At 46.5% G+C, this 19675-nt stretch overlaps 2 protein-coding genes across 2 annotated transcripts in view; both read left to right on the top strand.

Annotated features, from left to right (window-relative positions):
* The window catches only part of FBXO16 (F-box protein 16), a 30761-nt gene extending 14650 nt beyond the window's left edge, over positions 1–16111 (top strand). The window contains exons 3-7 of the mRNA XM_009895458.1: positions 788–994; positions 2311–2475; positions 3354–3559; positions 10808–10913; positions 15914–16111. Of these exons, the coding sequence (XP_009893760.1) occupies positions 788–994; positions 2311–2475; positions 3354–3559; positions 10808–10913; positions 15914–16111 (882 nt within the window). The remainder of the gene's footprint in view (positions 1–787; positions 995–2310; positions 2476–3353; positions 3560–10807; positions 10914–15913) is intronic.
* A 3137-nt stretch (positions 16112–19248) lies between these two features.
* Positions 19249–19675, top strand: part of ELP3 (elongator acetyltransferase complex subunit 3) — a 103722-nt gene continuing 103295 nt past the window's right edge. Inside the window, exon 1 of the mRNA XM_009895442.1 lies at positions 19249–19267. Within this exon, the coding sequence (XP_009893744.1) occupies positions 19249–19267 (19 nt within the window). The remainder of the gene's footprint in view (positions 19268–19675) is intronic.

Below are 19675 nucleotides of genomic sequence, written 5' to 3' on the forward strand. Positions count from 1 at the left end.
TGCTGACAGGGCCCTTTCCATCCTCTGCTATCAACACAAATTAAACACCAGCTACCGCCACCGTTGCTCCCACCCTGTTTACACAGCTCTGCCCCACTCCGCTCAATGCAGCGCTGTTGTTGCCAGCGTAGCGAAGCGATACGTGCTTGTGTGCTTGGCTCAGTGCTCAATTCTTCCCACAACTGTTGTAATCCCCCTCTTGAGATACCTGTCATGAGCATAGAAATGCTGTGAAAAATCTTTGTTCCTGTGCTGCCGGATCTGTGCCACAGATTTTCCTTGTGAGACACGGGCAGCTGATGTAGTTTCTCTTTACTCCGCTTCTCTGTAGTGGGGATTCCTCCCCTGTGCAGTGGGATTGTGAGAATAAATACTTTCTAAATTGCGAGGCACTCAAATACTGCAGTAGTGGGGGCCATATAAGTGTCAGGATAGATGAGGAAGCAGCAGTGAACTCATTGTAGTTTGGGACCTGATCCTGTAAACCCACATCTGAGTCTCCTCCTTTCCATGAGTGAAGCCAAGTCTCAGAAGCAGTCTGGTGAGCATGAGTGTGTCCTGGACTAGGCCATCCTGGATCCTTTGAGGATTATAAATCATATGTTATGTAGCTTCAGAGTTTCTTTTAATGTAGCCTTTCCATTAGTTCCCAGTCCCTACGTGCTTTGCTCTTGAATGAGTCACCAGAAGCTGCTGCTTATGCATTTTCCCTTGCCTTAAATGTCTGCTTTATTTTAAGAAGCTGAATCTCCGGTTTCTCAGAACCTGAAACTCCTTTTTTTTTCAGTTTGACAAGTGGACAGATGGTCAGAGGCGGAGGATCCTGGGGGACCTGTTGGAACGCTGCTCCTTGTCACAGCAGAAATTCTGTGCCAAGCAGCTACAGGACCGAGTCCCCACCGAGGCTGTAGATTTTACCACAAGGCTCCCTAGAGTCCTGTCTTTGTACATCTTTTCCTTCCTGGACCCACGGAGCCTCTGTCGATGTGCACAGGTAAAAAAGCCAACATGTACCTAAGGTTCAGAAAGTCAGGTCAAGCTAGCTAAAAAAAAAAAAAGCAAACAGCACTGGTTTTCAGCAAAGACATACCAGTACTGTTCTGTATAATGCACGGGTGTCTTCTGACTTGGCAGCCTGGTGCCAAATGCTTAGTGACGCTTGTATGAGACCGAGCACAGCACTTCCACAGATCCTAAATAAAGCCAGATTGGCCAAGATTTGCAAAAGCAAAGAGTAATTTTAGATGCTCAGCTCTAAGGCATTTAACAGGTGGCACTTTACAAGACTGATTCTTCCCAAGAAGGAGGCCGGGTACTTTCTGAAAATCACATTCTTTTAAAGTACCTTGCACTGTGTGCAAGTTAATTGCTTTGAACAGTATTGGCTTGTGCTAGTTGCAAAGAACTGCATACGATGCTTTAAGAAAACCAGAATGTTTAAAATGCTGGAGGCTAAAGTTTTGGATGTGGAGAAGCAGAGAAGTTCCAGATGTGCTTTTGAGCACCGTGGCTAGGGCTTCAGTCTCTTGAGCACAGTGGTTAAAACTCCGAAAATACATTTGCTTGAGATAAAGTGCTGTGAGGTGATGCCCAAAGTAGTTCTGAATGAGTAAGTTGATATTGATGACATTATTACATAGTATTCCATAAAATACTGTGAGTATATCAAAATCTCAGCTTGTTTAAAGCTTGCTCTAGTAACTTTCTCCAGCGTTTCATGTTTTATGTGGATGCGACTCACACTATTCATTCACAGGGAGAAACCAGGAAATTACTTGCTTAGAAAGAAAGGTCTTTCCAGTGCTACTTGTGTCAAATCATTGGACAGCTGCTATTACAAGCCTGGCGGTGCCAAGAGATGATGTTTGTCTTTAAGCTGGAACAAGCATTGCACGCAAGGCGACTGTGTGATGGAGTGTAACAGCAGAACACAAGTAGGAAGAAAATGTTCACAATGGGAGTTTATCGATGCTGTTTTTCTTAGTGGAAACTAATAAAGGGTTTATTCCAACCACTGTACTTGAGTAGAAGTACAGGAAGTTGCCCCAAACAAGCTGAAATCTTCCCTCTTGGCCCATGATTTTTAGAATATTTCACCCTGTGCTGGAGATCAGGTAACACGTATGCACTGAGCATGCCACAGAGACCTTAAATGGTTTCAGTGGTTTAATGAAAGGTTTAAATGGAGCATAAATAGTGCTGAAGAATTGTAAAAGGACATAGGGGAATTACATCCACAACACAGAAGTCTATAGCTGCATTCTTGGATGCTTGAAACCCCAAGGTTTTCAACTTACTGGGCATTTACAGGTGAGCTGGTACTGGAAGTACCTGTCTGAACTGGATCAGCTCTGGATGCTGAAATGCCTGCGCTTTGGCTGGTACATCAACTTCTCTCCAACCCCCTTTGAGCAAGGAATCTGGAAGAAACATTACATTGAGATGGTGAAAGAGCTGCATGTCACGAGACCAAAGGTACATACCTACCACTTCCAGAGATGTTCGGGGCTGGTTGGGTTCCTGATCCCTTTGCCTCTTTATCTTTCTGTAATCTCCCACTAGTAAAATGGAAGATACATCCTTTTAAATTAGAAACCGAACTGGTGTGTTGCCATGCTCTACTTTCCCATCATCCACCCCTGGTAGGGGGGAAGTGAAAATCTCACTGGTTAGGAGAAGCAATCACCAAGGTCTCCCTCAGCTATCCTTTCAGGGGGTTCTGGAGTAATCCTCTAAATTTCCCTCTCCAGCACTCAAGGCTGTTCCCCTCTCTCTTTCCCCAGTTTATAGAGCATATGACAGCTTGCCTCAGTCTGATAAGCAGAGTTGGGGTACCCAGCATCACCCCTGCTGACGTTTCAGTCAGTTTAGCCGGTGGAAAGGAAAAAACACCCCTTATGCCTGTTATAGCCCTTGGTGTTGTCTCTTTCTCTATTCTTCAAAGGTGGCAGGGCCGTTTTGGGGAAGTGGAGCATTACTCAGTAGCCATTGCTTTCTCCTGAGGTTCATTGATGCCATGCCTGGTTTGTGAGGCCGTGAGGGTGGGATTCTTCTGCCCTGAATTTGAAACTCAGTCCCCTAATTTTAACCAAACTCCCCCACAGGCTCTCTCTGTAGTCAATGGAGAGAGGCCAAAGCTTCTCAAAAGCAGTTCAGCTTAACTTATTACGTATTGTGGGATGTGGGCAATGACATGCACTGTCAGGGTGCCTATTTCTATCCACTGACCATAATGGAGCCTGGAGAGACTAATTTTGAGTTAATACCCAATTCTTAGAAGTCTAAAGTTAGGCAAAATAAATCTCACTTTCATTATAGGCTAAATTTTTTCTTCTTTTCTTCTCTCTTTTTAGACTCCTTCAAAGGATGAGTTTGTAGTTATTGATGTGCAACCAGTAAGAAGCAATGTCCCGGAGGCAAATTTTTTTGTGCTAGGAAGGAGGACGAAAAAGGAGAAAAAAGAGCTCCCCCCGTGGCGTTCACCGGACAGGCATCCTACAGACACCATGCGATTCAACTACCTCAACAACTACGATCCCATCGAGCAGGCTAGGCAGGCGTAAGAGCTTGATCTCTTCCCTTTTGCTTTTTCTGCGACATAGGGTATGTCCATGTCCTTTGCAAGCTCGCTCTGCCTGCGCTCCAAGCTGCCTGGAAGCCTTATAGTTCAGCAACGTGGTTGCAAACCCACTTTGCTGCTCTTTTGGCTTTTCTTGGATTGATCTTGGTCCCGCTGTAGTTGCGGCTGCACTGCTTGGTGTCTGTTCAGTGCAGAGCATGGGCACAGCGTGTTCGTGGCTGCCTATAAACTAGGCTGTAAATCCTGGGGACGTTACACAGCTGTAATGGGAAGAATCAGGGCAAGAGTTTGTTCAAGAGTTTTTAAATAAAGCTGTAAGGCTGAGAGTAATCTGCATTTTTTGCACAGAAGAGGAAGAATTAGTTAATTATGATGAAATATAATTCTGTCACTTCAAGGGTCTTCTGGCTGAAAGGAGATTCAGATGAGTGAATAGGCATGCAGGTGTAAGCGTATGTATGTTCTATAGAACATTTAAGTAATAAATAGTATTTGTATCTGTGCTGCCTGGGATAGCAACAAAAGAGAGGCATTTCCACCCGAAGTACAGTTTTGCACATCGACTTGTGTTAGGACTGCCCCGTGTTTTCCTTTGACACATCTGGCATCACATATTTTCAGAATCTTCGATCTGTGGTCAAATTTCTGTGCATTAACAAGCATCAGTAGGAGCAATAGCAAGGAGGCTGTGGTAGTCATCTTTGCGCAGTGTTTGGCCCATTTAAGACTCTGTTAATACCACCTCTCCTTTTTCATGGGTTCACAGCAGTTACCTCAATTCAGCTGATGTGCAGTAACTTGTGAAACTGGTAATACTATCACGAATCTGAGCCTGGTGAACAGGTAATGGATTAGCTTGGCTGTCGCCTGGTTCCTGCACGAGTCCCTGTGAAAAGGACTGCACAGGCTCTCACCCAACCGAATGCGCAGCGAGGAGGAGATTCCTCTTCACTGTGCCAACAAAAACCTTGGGAACCAATTGAGCCACAAGGAAAGTATCCAAACTGTACTTTAGGTAAATAACTGATATAACTGAGATTAGCCCTGTGCACAGGAACAATCAACCCATGAATTACCCCAGCCAAGCGATTATTTGGCTAAGCAGTCGTGCACTCGTGTAGGCACTTTCTCAATGTGATTAACTTTGCCGGACCCACCATTCCTCCGGGGTGTTCCACAAAGTTCCCAGTGTCTGAGCAGAAGCCTTTTATGAATCATTTTTTAATCCGCGTCCCCTAGTCCTAGGATACTGCACTACTTCAAAGAGCTTTCCAGTTTCCACCTCACCCTCTTTTTGTGGTGCGTTTCCAAACTCTAGCACCATTTTGGGCAGAGTTCTTTGAGGCTTTTAACTAAATATTTTGAAAAAATCCCTCTTGTTGCAAACGGGTGGCCTGATATTATTTTTCAGTTGCGCTAAATGTTTCTATGTAGTGGTTTCTGTGAGGTTTAGGGTTCCCTTGTGCTGGCCATGACGCAGTGTCAAAATGGGACAAGCCTTGTTTGAAGAGTTTAAAAGTTGCTTTTTCCAGCATTGAGCTGTAGATGCAGCTGACAAGCCAGATGCAAATGATTCCGAGTTGCTAATGATACAGTAAGCACGCTGACTGTTTTCTTCTCCTAAGTGAGATTTGAACCTCTACCCATTTGTGCAATGGAGAATATTTCAGTGCCCTGTGTTCTAGCAAATCTGGCATTTATCCGTAATTACAGAGGATTATTGCAAGGAGAGAAATGAATTCTGTGAGACTTGCTCGTTTATCAAGGATCTCCCTTTAATATCACTTAAGCTGAAAGTAATTGCTAGTGTGTAGTCTCATCTGTAATGATTATTCAGCAACACAGGTGTGCCGTTTCAGGTGCTGACCCAGCTTCCCACTCACAAAATGATATTCTGGTGCTTCTCTTCTGTGGACGTGTTGCCGAGACAGTCCCCTCTGCAGCCTCTTCCCAGAAGTCCTCCTCCTAAGGGTCTATATAGAGTAGAGTAGAGTAGAGTAGATTAGAGTAAAGAATAGAATAGAAAAGAATAGAATAGAATAGAACAGAACAGGACTGTTTCAGTTAGAAGGGACCTACAAGGATCATCCAGTCCAACTGCCTGACCGATTCAAGGCTGACCAAGTTAAAGAATGTTATTAACCGTATATTAACCATATATATATATATTTTAACTGTATTGCCAACCATATCCTGGGCTGCATCAGAAGAAGTGTGGCCAGCAGGTCAAGGGAGGTGATTCTGCCCCTCTACTCCACTCTGATGAGACCCCACCTGGAGTACTGCGTCCAGCTCTGGAGTCCCCAACGTAAGAAAGACATGGACCTGCTGGAGTGTGTCCAGAGGAGAGCCACGAGGATGATGCGAGGGCTGGAGCACCTCTGCTATGAGGAGAGGCTGAGAGAGTTGGGGCTGTTCAGCCTGGAGAAGAGAAGGCTCCGGGGAGACCTTATTGCTGCCTTCCAGTGCCTAAAGGGGCTCCAGGAGAGCTGGGGAGGGACTTTTTACTGGGGCATGGAGTGACAGGACGAGGGGGAATGGCTCTAAACTGGAAGAGGGCAGGTTTAGATTAAACATGAGGCAGAAGTTTTTCCCTGTGAGGATGGTGAGGCACTGGCACAGGTTGCCCAGAGAGGTTGTTGAGGCCCCATCCCTGGAGGTGTTCAAGGCCAGGCTGGAGGTGGCCTTGGGCAACCTGGGCTGGTGGGAGGTGTCCCTGCTCATGGTAGGGAGGTAGGAACTCGATGATCTTCAAGGTCCCTTCCAACCTAAACCATTCTATGATTCTATGATTAAGGGCATTGTCCAAATGCCTCTTAAGTACTGCCAGGCTTGGTGCATCGACCACCTTTCCAGGAAGCCTGTTGCAGGGTTTGACCGCCTCTTGGTAAAGAAACGCTTCCTAATGTCCTGTCTAAATATTTTGTCCTCCATCTTTTGCTTCTGGGCAGCTCCCTGGGGATTGGGTCTTCAGCACTTCACCTGACTCCCTGTCTGCAGTAGTAAGATAGGACCACCTTTCATGCTTGAGTGTTCTTGAAGTGTAGGCTTTCGGTGGAGGTGGCAGCTAATGGGTGGCTTGAGCTGGTGTAGGGTGCCTGTCAACGGCAGCACAATGGCAAATAGGTCACAGTGCCCCACAAAGATGCCAAGCTTTGTTTTGGACGGCTGATGAAGGCCATGCTCAGCCAACTGTGAGTGAATGTCTAGTCGGTTGAGCTAGGGAGTCTCATGTGAATGCTATGCAAGATGATCTACCTCACTGCAGCCTACAGGCTCAGGCAGACCCTGCCTGACCAGGGTACAGGGTTGTAAAGTAGAACAGAGGACCAAGATAAAAATCTCTGACCCTCCAGGCTGTGTTAGGTATAGTTATTCTTCAGATTAGATGAATTCTTGGAGCTCAAGGGCATAACAACCACTCTTTGTGTAAAATGAATTTCAGAACTAAGGAAATCTATGTAAAATGAGATACTTAAAACAATAGGAGTGATTTCCAAAAATACAAGATTTTGCCAAGGTAGTCTGGGAGAGGAAATGGGTTTTGCTGCAGTCTGAATGCGTATAGAGGGGAACAAGTTTTTTCTTGAGGTCATGAGCATGTGTGAAAAGATGTAGCAGAACCAGCAGAAAAGCAGCAGAAAGCCAAAGCGATGGCTGAACGAGAAGGACAAAGGACTAGAGAGAGCACTTGTAGGCCAGCAGGTTGACTAGAAAGCCGGGAGCCAACAAACCGTTTTTTTCATTTGAGTTCTGCTGTGATGAGGAAAACCGGACTTGTAGAAAATTCTTTGTGAATAAACGAGATCACATCAAAGGAATACCTGACGCCATCATCAAAGCAATGTGTGAGACGAGTCTTTGAATCAAAGTTAATATGCCTATTGCCAGGTTAAATTTTGCAAAATTTAAGAGGTAACAAAAAAATGAAGTTTTTCATTGCTCTTGGACCTGGTTAAAGTCTCCTCTGAGTTGGACCTCACTCTACACTTGCTTTCTGGTCCAAAGAGAGGTGAGAACTTTCCTGTTCATCCTAACAGGGTGTCCATGCTGAAGCTGAAATACTGTCATTTAAATGGCGGAGTTGTCATCTGTTTCTTTGTTGGCCTTTTGAGAGGAGTCATTAGCTACATGCTCCCTTCCACAGCAGTATCAAAACTACGCTGCTGTGAATACATAGCAGAGAACTTATCCTCGCTTCGCCAAAAAAAGTGAAATGTGGGAAGCGTAACAAGCTGCAGTCAATTCTCAGTTATGCAGGGGAAAGGAGACGAAGGGAGTCCTCAAAGAGGAAACACAAAACGTATACTTCAGGCTATAAGACTATAATTGGGAATTTACCTTTGAAAAACAAATAAATAGATTTCTATAGAGCAGTTGGGTGAGGGTTTATCATAGAATCATAGAATGGTGTAGGTTGGAAGGAACCTTGAAGATCATCAAGTTCCAACACCCTGCCATGGGCAGGGACACCTCCAACTAGACCAGGTTGCCCAAGGCCACGTCCAGCCTGGCCTGGACAGTGGTGGTTCTTTGTGTCACTGGGGAGAAGAACCATAAAACTGTGCCACAGCTGGGTAGTGCCCCAAAAATGGCAGAATGGTGTTAATTTGCAATCTGGATAATAATTGAGACTTGACAGGGTTTTGGTTTTTTTCTGATGGATTTTTTTGCTGGTTGGTCAGAAAGGCATGAGCTTTTACTATAAAAACTGAATGGCACCTAAGAACCTCAGGGACAAACATCACTGCAGCATGAAGGAGAAGGGACAGAGATCCCGGAGTGTGTTCGCTAAGAGGTTATGTGGTTTAGATGGGATATTGTGGGAAAAGCTTCATAGTCACTGAGCAGTGAAATTAAGACTAGCAATGATCAGATGCACAGTGGAGGGAGTGGTGAGGCGATAGAGAAGAGAAGAGACACAGACAGGGCTTGAATTACAAATTGCCTGGAAGGGGTTATCAAAATCCCATGGCAGAATTATAGCTGTGACTTTCACTCCTGCTGCATGTATGTGTGCAATTTATCGTGAGGGTGATTTCTGGTAGGTCTGGTTTGTTTTCTGCCTGAATTGTCCAGGTAGCTCTTTGCTTACATACAAACAAAACAGAGACCAGCAACGACGGATTTGTCTCTTTGGGTACAAAGCAATATTGTAAAGGTGCAAAGTGAAAGATTTTTATCTAAAGTGTGGAACCAAGTTAGCGATTTTTCTCCAGGACTCTGATCTGCCTAAAAAGGACCAGGAGAGGTGTTTCTTTCAGCCCGTGCATGTACAGTTCTGCTGGAAGGCATCTGGTGTTTGTGCTGCTTGTTGCCAATAAATCAAAAGATTTGCCTCCCACTTTATCATGAATAATGAATTCCGATTCTAGCCTAGCGCTGGAGCCCTGCCAGGATTGTGTCCTTGTGCCTCAAGAAAGAACCCTGCTACTTCTCATGGCAACAGCCCAGCCGAAATGCAGGCTCCTTCCCCATTCCCCCAACCCCCCCAAACCAGCTCGGGCTTCTGGAAGCCAGCGCTAATTCAGTCAGATAATTTATGGACATAGGCCGGCTCTAAAAACAGTTGCATATTGTACTGGAGTGTTTACCCAATGAGAAAATAATTACTTTCAGTAATTGTTCTGTCAGCAGCCTGGGCACAGTTTCTGACAAAAAGAGGCTCGCTTGCGTGAGAAGAGCATGGTGTTTCGCTGTCCTTCCGAATCCTAACGCTTGTCTCTTGCTTTTCATGTTTCTGAATAGCCAGCCCGGTACTCTCTGCTTGTTAGGCTTGTGGGAATTAAAAATGTTCCTTAAGGGAGGAAAGCAGGGTGAGAAACACCAAGTTCAGCACTGGGAGTGAGACCTGCCGTCCTCATCTCGGCTCTGATGCCCTTTTCCTTTGCAGCCTTGAGAAACTCGTCCTCACTGCTTACATTTCCCTGACCTTGATGTGAGATCATGGCGGTGACCTGCTGGAGCGGGATGCTCTGACACCATGAGCACAGGCACTAGAATACAGCCGTAGAGGTTAATATCTTCATTTACAACCACAAGGCCAGGTCTGCATTCTAGCTAAAGATCATAGAGTCACAGAATCATTTAGGTTGGAAAAGACCTTTATGATCATCGAGTCTAATCATAAACCTAACGCTGCCAAGTCCACCAAGATGACCAGTTCGTTCCCCATAATAAGATTTTGGATTGAATTTTCTCTCTTGACTGTTAGTGAAGTGTTCATAAACAGATTGCAGTTTCCCTCAATTTGCTATTTGAAATGTCTGATTTGTCTTTATGGTTCTTGGTCTGCAGCTGGTCTGGGATGAGCAACTACCAGATACATGCTGGTGTTGGCTGCTTTTGAGGACGTGTGCGTTATGTGTTGTGGCTCTGTTTCTTTATAGGATAAATGTTGCTTTTAGAGTCTGTTTCCACAGTTTATATTCATGATTTTGTAGTCATACCATGCTTTTTAGCATTTCTTCCTGGAGCCCAGAGACGCGGGCGACGGAGCTGGGAGACGCACTCAGAGAGCGCACAGAGTTGCTGCTTTAAATTCACTTATTCTGTATTACAGAATTTGAACGTGGAAGGGGAATGAACACCTTCAGAGCAAATGTGTTTATGAACCTGCCTTAGTTCTTAAAAAAACTTCTTCATAGTATGGATTTTACTCCTGATATTGGAAAAATGTGACACCTGGCCATACTCCACAATACTTCATTTAATTTTCATACTCTGGAACATTCCTGTTCTGCCAGTTAATTGTATTTACTTTAATAATAGCTGCACATAAATGTATAAATTTATATACATGTACAAGAAGAAGTATTTGGCAATAAAACCAATGAATAAATAGCTTGTTGGAGGGGCAGTCCTCTAGCCTTATTTATGTTACAACTTACACTGACTTGACTGAAAACTCTCAAATTGATTTAGCTAAACTTGCCTTTCCGTGAATTCCCCTAAGCTGATGTAACATGTTATGTGGATTTAGCTTAAATCAGTAAGTCCCGAGCTAAGTGCTATAAAGTTACCATAACTTACAAAATAGCAAGTTACCACCCTCCTCTGCACCATGGTATCTGATTGCGTCTTGCTGGGCTGCCCCAGGTGCAAGATAAAATGTTTTCTCTTAAACTGTGTCTTTTTGGGTGGCAATATCATAAGGGATTTCTTTTTCTCAACCCCAGGGAACCGGCTCCGTAGCACTTGCTAATACTATTCTGTTCTACTCTGCAGGAGAAAGAAAGGAGGACGAGAGACCCCAGATCTTAGCTGGCAAGCAGCTCAGAAAAAAAAGAGAGCGGTTTGTGGATCTAATAAGCTCGAGAAGGAAAAATCACTGGCAAGTATCACCGGCTTGGAATTATATGAGCCAGCAATGTGCCCTTGTTGCCAAAAAGGCCAATGGAATCCTGGGCTGCATAGGGAAGAGTGTGACCAGTAGGTCGAGGGAGGTCATTCTCCCCCTCTACTCGGCACTGGTGAGGCCACAACTGGAATACTGTATCCAGTTTTGGGCTCCCCAGTTCAAGAGGGACAGGGAACTGCTGGAGAGAGTCCAGCGAAGGGCAACCAAGATGAAAATATCTAAATGGGTGGTGGCAGGAGGATGGAGCCAGACTCTTCTCGGTGGTTCCCAGGGACAGGACGAGGGGCGATGGGCACAAGTTGGAAGAGAGGAAGTTCCGTTCCAACAGACGGAAACCCTTCTTTAGGGTTGGGGTGACAGAGCAGTGGCACAGGCTGCCCAGGGAGGGGGTGGAGTCCCCTTCTCTGGAGGTTTTCAAGACCCGCCTGGATGCAGTCCTGAGGGATGTGCTCTGGGCAGTCCTGCTTTAGCAGGGGAGTGGGGCTGGGTGGTCTCTAGAGATCCCTTCCAACTTGGAAAATTCTGTGATTCTGTGATATCAATGGGGGTCCAGTGTCAGTTACACCCAGGAACATTTGTGCTCAGAGCTTTTTCTTAACTTAGGTAACTGTGAAGCTTTGCTCCTGTTGTACAGTGGGCTGCCCGGCCCGTTTGCTGCCCATCCCCGAGGGAGATTCCTGGGCAGAAGGAGGACACAAAGCCCCTCATGCCTGGCTGCTCTGGGGGCAATCTCTCGTTACAGCCTAGATACGGTCCCTCTGCCTTCGGTGGGAAAAGGGCAGCAACCGTCTGTATGCAAGCAGTGACCTTGTTATCTGCTGTTCCCTCACGGTGCTCACTGTCCAGTATCCCGACAGTCCCTTTCCAAAGCACCGGATCAATTCTCCTACGACGCTTACATCTCTTCCCAAAGCTTCACTTCTGTGCTCACAACTTTTGATCGCTGCAGTTTGATGTTAGTTTATTCTCTGTTCATTGCGCTGAGGCTGAGCAAGCAGCCCCAAGGTCTTAATACTGAGGATTCATTGTGCTCATCGCTGGTAAAATAGGGCATCCTCACATGAAAGGAGTCTAGGGAAGTCAGGCTTCCAGAAAGCATCATGGGTCTAAGCTTTTGTAGATACCGCAGTAAATAACTGCCAGAAGAAGGACGTGCTCACAAGCGTATCGGGGGGTTTTGCAGACCTGCAAGCGTGTTTCCTAAGCGATGAAAGCCAGGGAACGCGTGTGAGTTGAGCTAAAGAAGGTTTACATAAAAGAGAGGCATTGTCTCCCGAGATCGGGAGGCATTCTCCTGACCCAAATACAGCCTGTTTGCAGGGAAATAGATTCAGTCAGTGTTAAAGAACAGAAAATATAATTAAAGTTATTCAGCCTGTGTCTTACAATTTCCATTCTCCAATGGCTTCCTCTGTAGCCCTTAGATCAGAGCGCCCTTACACGGTTTCATTCCACCACCGCTTCCCATTTCGCATTTAAAGCTGTTTTATTGTGAGTTTGGAAGTAAAAGTTCAGAGTAAAAAAAGTTATGTGTTCTTCCAAGTTACTTAACCTGCAGCCTCCACTCAGGAAGGCACAAGGACCTAATTTGACTCCCACCACGAAGTCCAAACCCTCCTGCACAACGTCAGTGGGAGTTTTTTGCTACAATTTGCAGCAGTACAGGGTTGAACAGTGGGTATGTGCGTGTGTCACCTTCTGTTGGCTGCTCACAGTTTAAAAGGGATGTTATTATTCTTGTAGCAAGTAGTCACGAGCAAGCGTTTAGCTGACACAAAATGCTCACAGACAGATGTCTGGAGGAGCACACATAGTTAGTGGGTACTGAATTCTTACCCCACAAAAATCCCTGGGAAGAGTCCTCAAGGCAGTGCCCGCTGCCGAGGCCGGGCAGGTCCTCCAGCCTCCCAGCCTAACCCAGGAGTAACCCCACGGGGTTAGACCTCGGTGACATGAGTCCAGAAGGAGCTCCGTGCCTTTGCACTATGCAGCCTCAGTAGCACTGGCTTCTATCTGTGTTAAAAATCTGGGGTAGCCTGTGTTGCCGTGTCACTCTTTACTAGACCTTTATGTTGAAAATAGGCTTGTATTTCTCGAGTTTAGAGTTGTCTAAATTTCAGTAAAAGCCCTGTGTTTCTTACTCTCTGACGTATAAGCCTGCTGTTATGCTGGCCATTAATGACTACAACACTACATGACAGTAAAGGTTAGGTTACGGTAGGCTGATGCATAGAAAAAGAATATACATATAACTCGCTAGGAATAATCCAAAATTAATTTCCATTTATTATTAAGGTAGCATTGGGAAATCTTGTTGAAATGAAGACCTGTGAAAAGACTCTTATTTAATCAAGTCCAAATAAAGAGGCTTAATGCTCAAATCTTTTAGTAAATCCTTAGAAGAAGACTAGACCGTGATGAAAGAATAAGCGCCCCAAGCAAGCAAACATCAAGTCAAATTAAAATGAAGCTCTTAAATAGATCAATGATCCGAGTGCAGAAAGTAGGTGAGAATAAAGTGTATTACAGCCAACAATGAAGATGTGAAAAGGGCTATTATATGGAGCTCCAAGCTCAGGAGGCTGAACAACAGCACACCAAAACAGAAGAAACACCTAATTAAGATGATGACCCGAGTCCTGGATTTACATCCACGGGCTCCACGTTTGCATGCGGTGAATCAGTTCTCCTCCTAGTAAACTTGTGAGGTTTTGGAGTTTATTAGTAAGCATGTGGCATAACAAACAGTGGTATAAAATGTGACCAGGCTCACACTTAATTTCAAATAAATTAAAGTAAATTAGCTAAATTGCAAAATATAGTAAATTACAATAAATTAAGTTAATTAGGTCTCTTAATGAAGGGCCACATTCTTTCTGAGGAATGCACCGGCAGCCCCCTCGTCTCCCCAGTGGGGAGGGAATCCCTGCTCTGTCTTTGCCCAGGGAAATGCCTCACTTTAAGGATATGTATACTTTTAGCGTTAACCATCTCTTTACACACTTTGCTGGATCAAGCCTTTACGCCTTGTCTCTACCACCTCGATGCTCGCATTGCCTTCAGCCGCTGCTGTCCCAGCGTTATGTAAAGAAAAGTGAAGAATGAAACAGGTTCGGTGACTTCCCCAAGCTTTTACCGGGCTGGGCATGGAAACCAGCTCTCTGCTTTGGGCCACTCTATCATCCCTCCTGTTCACTCGGACACGGAGCTGCACTGCCTGGCTCCGATTTCTGAGCTCTGGCCCTACAGGTCCCTTCGCAGGCATCACTGCTGTCACATCAGTGTCCTTTACACAAGTCCTTGAGGACTTCCAGTGAGGAGTCTTCTGCAGTGTCTCAGCAAAACAGGCAGCCTCACGCTCAAATGTCGAAATTCCCAGGTACTTTATTAGAAAGGTAAAATGTGACTGATGCTTTTGACAGCTTTGCAAATGACTGCAATGTCAGCAGTCAGGGGCCGGTTTTGCCTCTCAGCCTGTCTGCTTGTTTCTGTTCGAGAGATTTCTCCACCCTCACAGCTGTTCCTGAATTACTGACTTATTTTTAGTACTTACTAAATAACATCTTTTTGACAGGATCAGTCATTCTTGCCTCACTGCTTATATCCTAAGGTAATAAGATTGCAGCATCTGAAGCCAGGAATAAATTTTCCTAAGACACATGGACGCGGAATTGACGTTTTGAGTATGGATCGCATTTATGTACTGTGTGGGCATAGCCCACGTGAACACCAGGGCTCTCAGCACTGAGACACGATCCTGTCCCGTGTATATTTATATTCTGCAAATGTTATTTTGAATTTTATTTAGTCATACAAAAAACCCTGTTGAACTTCATGGGACAATTCCGAAGAGTCAAAATAACTCAATATAACGTTTGCATATTCAAACTCAGCTTATATATGTCACCCTAATTTTAAAAGCATAGCCTGGCTTTAATAGTCTATGCCTACCTGTCCCGGTGAGCTCTAAAACACAACCACCAACACAGGAGGTGAAAAGCAAAGAATATTTAGAACTGTGCTGCAACTACTTCTGCTTCTGTGGTATTGCGCTTTTCTCACTAGGACAAAAAACCTGATTTTATCGCCCCGTCTCTGTCACCCGTCAAGTACTGCTAAGAGCCTGGACCACTTTCGGCAGTTGTATAATCACTGGCTTTTCTTTAGGTTGATATTCAGCAGTTGCTGGATTGCTTATTTATAACTAGACAATTAGGCATGAAGCACCATATATCTGCCACCGCTGCCAATTCAAATAATGGAAGGGGGAAACAGGCGGGCAGGAATTACAGAACAGCATTGACTTTTCTGCACAACCATTTTACCAGGGACACTAGCTTCACATAAGACTATCTGCCCACATTGCTTTTTAATGAGTTGCTGTGTAAATATTTGGTTTTGTTGATGTTTGGTCACTATTCTTACCAAATAATTTGTATCAGTAAGAAAAAGAAAAAGCCAAAGCTGCTGGTCTGCAGAACTTCTGCGTTTTGAATATTTGTGACCTTTCTCAAGGAATAAACAATCACTGTGTTGCTAAGATTTTTTTTTTTCTTAATTGTTATCCTGTTGAGTAAAACATTCATTGAACAGTATCTTAAAATAAACTTCATCCTTTACACTGTGAGACTTCAAACAGCAAGCAAGACTGGGATCAGTCGCAGCCATATAAGCAGGGGACGATTTGTGCCTCAACACATGAATTGAGGTGGAGAATCAATTAATGTGGGTTTGGCTTTACTAGCATCAATTTCTAATTGGGTCCTTTTGTCCTTAAGGTTAACTTACAGCACAGGTCACTCCAAATAGCGCAGATTATGCTTGTATCATTTAGGAATATCACACTGGGATATTATTTAGGAATATAATTTATACAATGTATAGAATTGATAGAAGTTCTCAATGCACTCCAACATTTTCAGTCTCTCTGAAGCTGTTGGCATGATACGATACTTACTGCCTTCTCTTCCTAGCTGTCACTTTCTGCAGATCTTGAGTCTGATCCAAAACCACCAGTTCGTCCCAGCTGGGCCACTCACCAGTCAGCCGGGAACCCGCCCTCCAAAGCAGCAGCAAAGACCCTGGCCCAGAGCTCCCAGTGGAACGCCGGGATACAACCAGCACCTGTGCGAGCTCCAGTGCCAAAGCTGCAGCGCAACATAACGCCTTGATGTAACTCCTACCAATTATGTTATTAGAATAAAAATATATGTACTTACAACATACTTTACAATCATTCCTGAGGTCGCAAAACGGGTCAGAATCGGAAATGGAGAGAAGGGAGAGAGAGACAGAGTCTCCATCACCTGCCTCTGCTGCGGAGCTGCTGGCTGGCCTTGGGCAAGCTGTGTCACCGTCTGCGCCCCGGGCTGCTGATCTGCAGAGGCAGATGGTTATTTACCCACCTTTATAGTGCGCTTCCAGATACGCTGATAAGAAATTGCTAAACAAGTACAGAGGAAGGCTGTTATGCCTGCGCCCTTCCTTGTAGATGTGCATTTCCCTGCACTGCTTGGCATTTCCAGATCCTGCACAACTCTCATTAGCCACAGCCTTTGATTAAAGAACTGAAAATACCTTTTAAACCCCAGAGGCCAGTGAATCAGCATTGCCGCATCTGAATTCCACCAGTACAAGCAAGATCAGAATGCGAGCCCTAGGCTACAGCCCTGCTCAGATGTGGGGAACAAACCCAAACATGCCAGCCGCCCTCTTACCCAAGCTTTACCATCCGTTTCTGCCCAAAACTCCACCTGCATTTACCTGGTGTTCCTTGCCGGGAGCAATGGCAGAGTTTGGTACTGTAGTTTGGCTTTGTAGCCAAAATGAAGCTTTCCTAATTATTGCTCTTCTGAGCTAAAGAAACAGAAACTTGGAAAAAGGAATGTACGTAACTGAGGTTGATGGGGTTGCAGCTGGGAGCACAGCTGGATTAAAACTGAGGATTTTTGGAAATATCCAACTTGTGTGGTGAGCTAGAAGATAAGTGAATGAAGGTGAGCTGTTGCCAGGGAGGTAGGAGCATTCAGAGAGCGACATCTCAGCAGCGGCGTTGGGGTTATAATAGGTTAAAGGATGGTTACCGAAGAGCATAGAGACCTTGCGGCAAAGGGAGAGCAGCTAATGATAGTAGCTAAGCGCAAGATAAAAAGTTGCTGTAATAGGTGGATGAAGGCGATAACGAACGGAGAGTGCAGCCCAGATCACGTAACGAAGGGAGAGGAGATGAGGAGGCAGTGATGCGATGCGTAGGGTTGTATTTAGGGGGGTGTGGATTGAGGGGAGGCAGGGGGGTAGGGGAATTAGTTTTAAATCAGTCACCCTGTCCCTGTTGGCATTCTCTTAGACGCCTTACCGTGCGTCTAGCACAGGCATCCTACCTGTCCTGTGCTCTGTGCCATCCCCAACAACACACACAGACATCCTCCAGATGGATGCTGTGTAGTGTGTGCACCACCAAATCATTCAGAGGAAGGAATTGCTTTCACACTCCAGCCAGCCCAAAGCAGGGCATGGCGAGGCACACAGACAAGCCCTGATGCGTGGCCGCAGCTGAAATCTCCCTTGCTGCACAGCAGCTGCTGCAATAGGTTTGAGAGCAGTGATGGCAGAAGATGCATGTCTGCATAGATGCTTTGTAGCTGTTTGCACAGCCCGTATCCTGATCACAGCCACTCTCCAAACCACGGATAAATTGCTGGTTGGCACAGGATGCTTGGGAGACCCCCAGGGAGATAAAATCACAGGTAGAGACAGATCCAGACATCGCAGGGCACTCCCAGCACATCCTGTAGAAAGGAAACGGAATTCAGCTCTCAAAAAGCCCTCAAGGCAGGAGAAAGGTAGCAACAGGAGCAGATGGTCTAAAACATATTTTCAACCTCTTCCATCCTGGGATCTTGCTTTGTGTAGGCAGGGTCCTGCCAAACCCACCCAGCAAGGTGGGGAAGGCAGGATGGTCTCACAACACATGCACACAAACCCTTGTCCAAGCTGCCTGCCAGGCTGCGCATGCTGACCTCAAGCACCAGAGCAGGCTCCGGTTGCTTTATAAACCAACCCACAAAGTGGGAACAGTCAACCTGCGGCTCCTTCCATGTGCCCTCCTCCATCCCTGCAAACCCTGCTGACCCTTCAGTCCCCAGATGCACACCGGTCGTGAACGTGATGCCAAAAATCTTCAGGTCTGCTCCCAGATCAGAAGGTTTTCAAAGAAAAAGAGTTTTAGCAGCCCATAAATCACAAAAGCAGGTCACTTGGCCATTGCTAGTGTCTCTTATCTCTTTTCATTTTTTCCTGTCATTTGGTGCCTTTTTGTTTTTTCTTTCTGGTGGCCTGCTTTTCCTTTCTGCTTGTTTTCTCCACCTCTGCAATCCTGTTTTCTCACCCAGGAAGCCTCTCCCCTCTGCTCACTGCTAGGTTCACGTTACACACAAAGAGAGCCACCAGAATCTATTGGATGACCAGCAAAGAGAGGAAGGAGCTGGCAGCATCAGCAAGGCTCTGGCTACCAGCAACAAAAAGCAGGTTGTTCCCCACACGAGATGTAATTCAGCTGTGGACTCCCTACCTGGAGAAGCTGAAGATGTTGAAGCTCGCGTGGGCTCCAGAAGTCACTGGAGATTCACCAAAGGAGCTTATTTCATAGGACCATAGGAGCATTAGGGCTGCAAGGGACCCCAGAAGGTCTCTGGTCCAACCTCCGGCTTAAAGCAGGGTCAGCTCTGGGATCACTTTGGGCTGCTCAGGGCTTTATCCAGTTGGGTCTTCAAACCCTCCAAAGAAGATAAAACAACCGCTATAAGCAACTCACTCCAACGCTTGGCTGGCCTGGCAATGAAAAAGTTTCTCCTTACGCCCAGTTTGAACCACTCTCCTTAAAACTTGCGCCCGTTACCTCCCGTCCTCCCACCACACACCACTGTGAAGACATAACCCCCTTGGAGGTAGTGGGGGCTGCGGTCAGGGCCCCCCAAAGCCCTTCCTTTGCCAGCTGGAGCAGCCCTTTCCCTCAGCCTCTCCCCACAGGGAGCCCCTCAACCCCCCCGTTCCCCCACCGCTCCCTTCCACCGCCCCCGACCCCCAACTCCCCGCCTTGTGCTCCACAGGAACCCGCAGGTCTCACGACGCCTCTCGGGGAGGGAGGCCCGAAGGCCGGCGGCGGGGGTGGGCCCTGAGGGGGAGGTTTTGCTTTCCGGCAGCGCGGCTGGAGGTGCGACGCTTTCACGACGGTGAGGCGCGGTGTCGCTTGACGGCAGGAGGCGCCGGCCTGGCCCGTGAGGGGAGCGGCTGAGGGGTTGCTGCCAGCATGAAGCAGAAGAGGAAAGGTATTGAGGTGTGGGGGGGATCGCGATGCCCGGAGGATGGCGACAGGGTGGGCCCAGCTCCTCTCTCAGCAGCAGAGGGCAGCGGGGCAGGGCTTTGCCGCCTTCCCCGGCCTTGTGTGTGGTAAGGTGGGGGGTGAGGAGCAACACTTTACCCTGTGTTTGGGTATTGCGGGGGGTCTGAGGGACGGGGCTCCTCCTCTTGCTTCCCCTGGCGCTGTGGGGCTGGGAGCTGTGAGGTGGCAGGGCTTTACCACCTCCCCTATCGCAGTGCCTCTGCGTGGAGTGGGAAAATGGGGCAAGACCTTGCTGTCCCCCTCCATGTTGTCTTGGAGGCGGGTGAAAGGCCAGCCCCGACCTTGCTTGAGGGTTGGAGGGACTTGGCACCCCTCTGTGAGCCATCCGTTTTCC

Source organism: Charadrius vociferus, unplaced genomic scaffold (genome assembly GCF_000708025.1).
Source record: "Charadrius vociferus isolate BGI_N301 unplaced genomic scaffold, ASM70802v2 scaffold41, whole genome shotgun sequence".
NCBI classification, from domain to species: Eukaryota; Metazoa; Chordata; class Aves; order Charadriiformes; family Charadriidae; genus Charadrius; species Charadrius vociferus.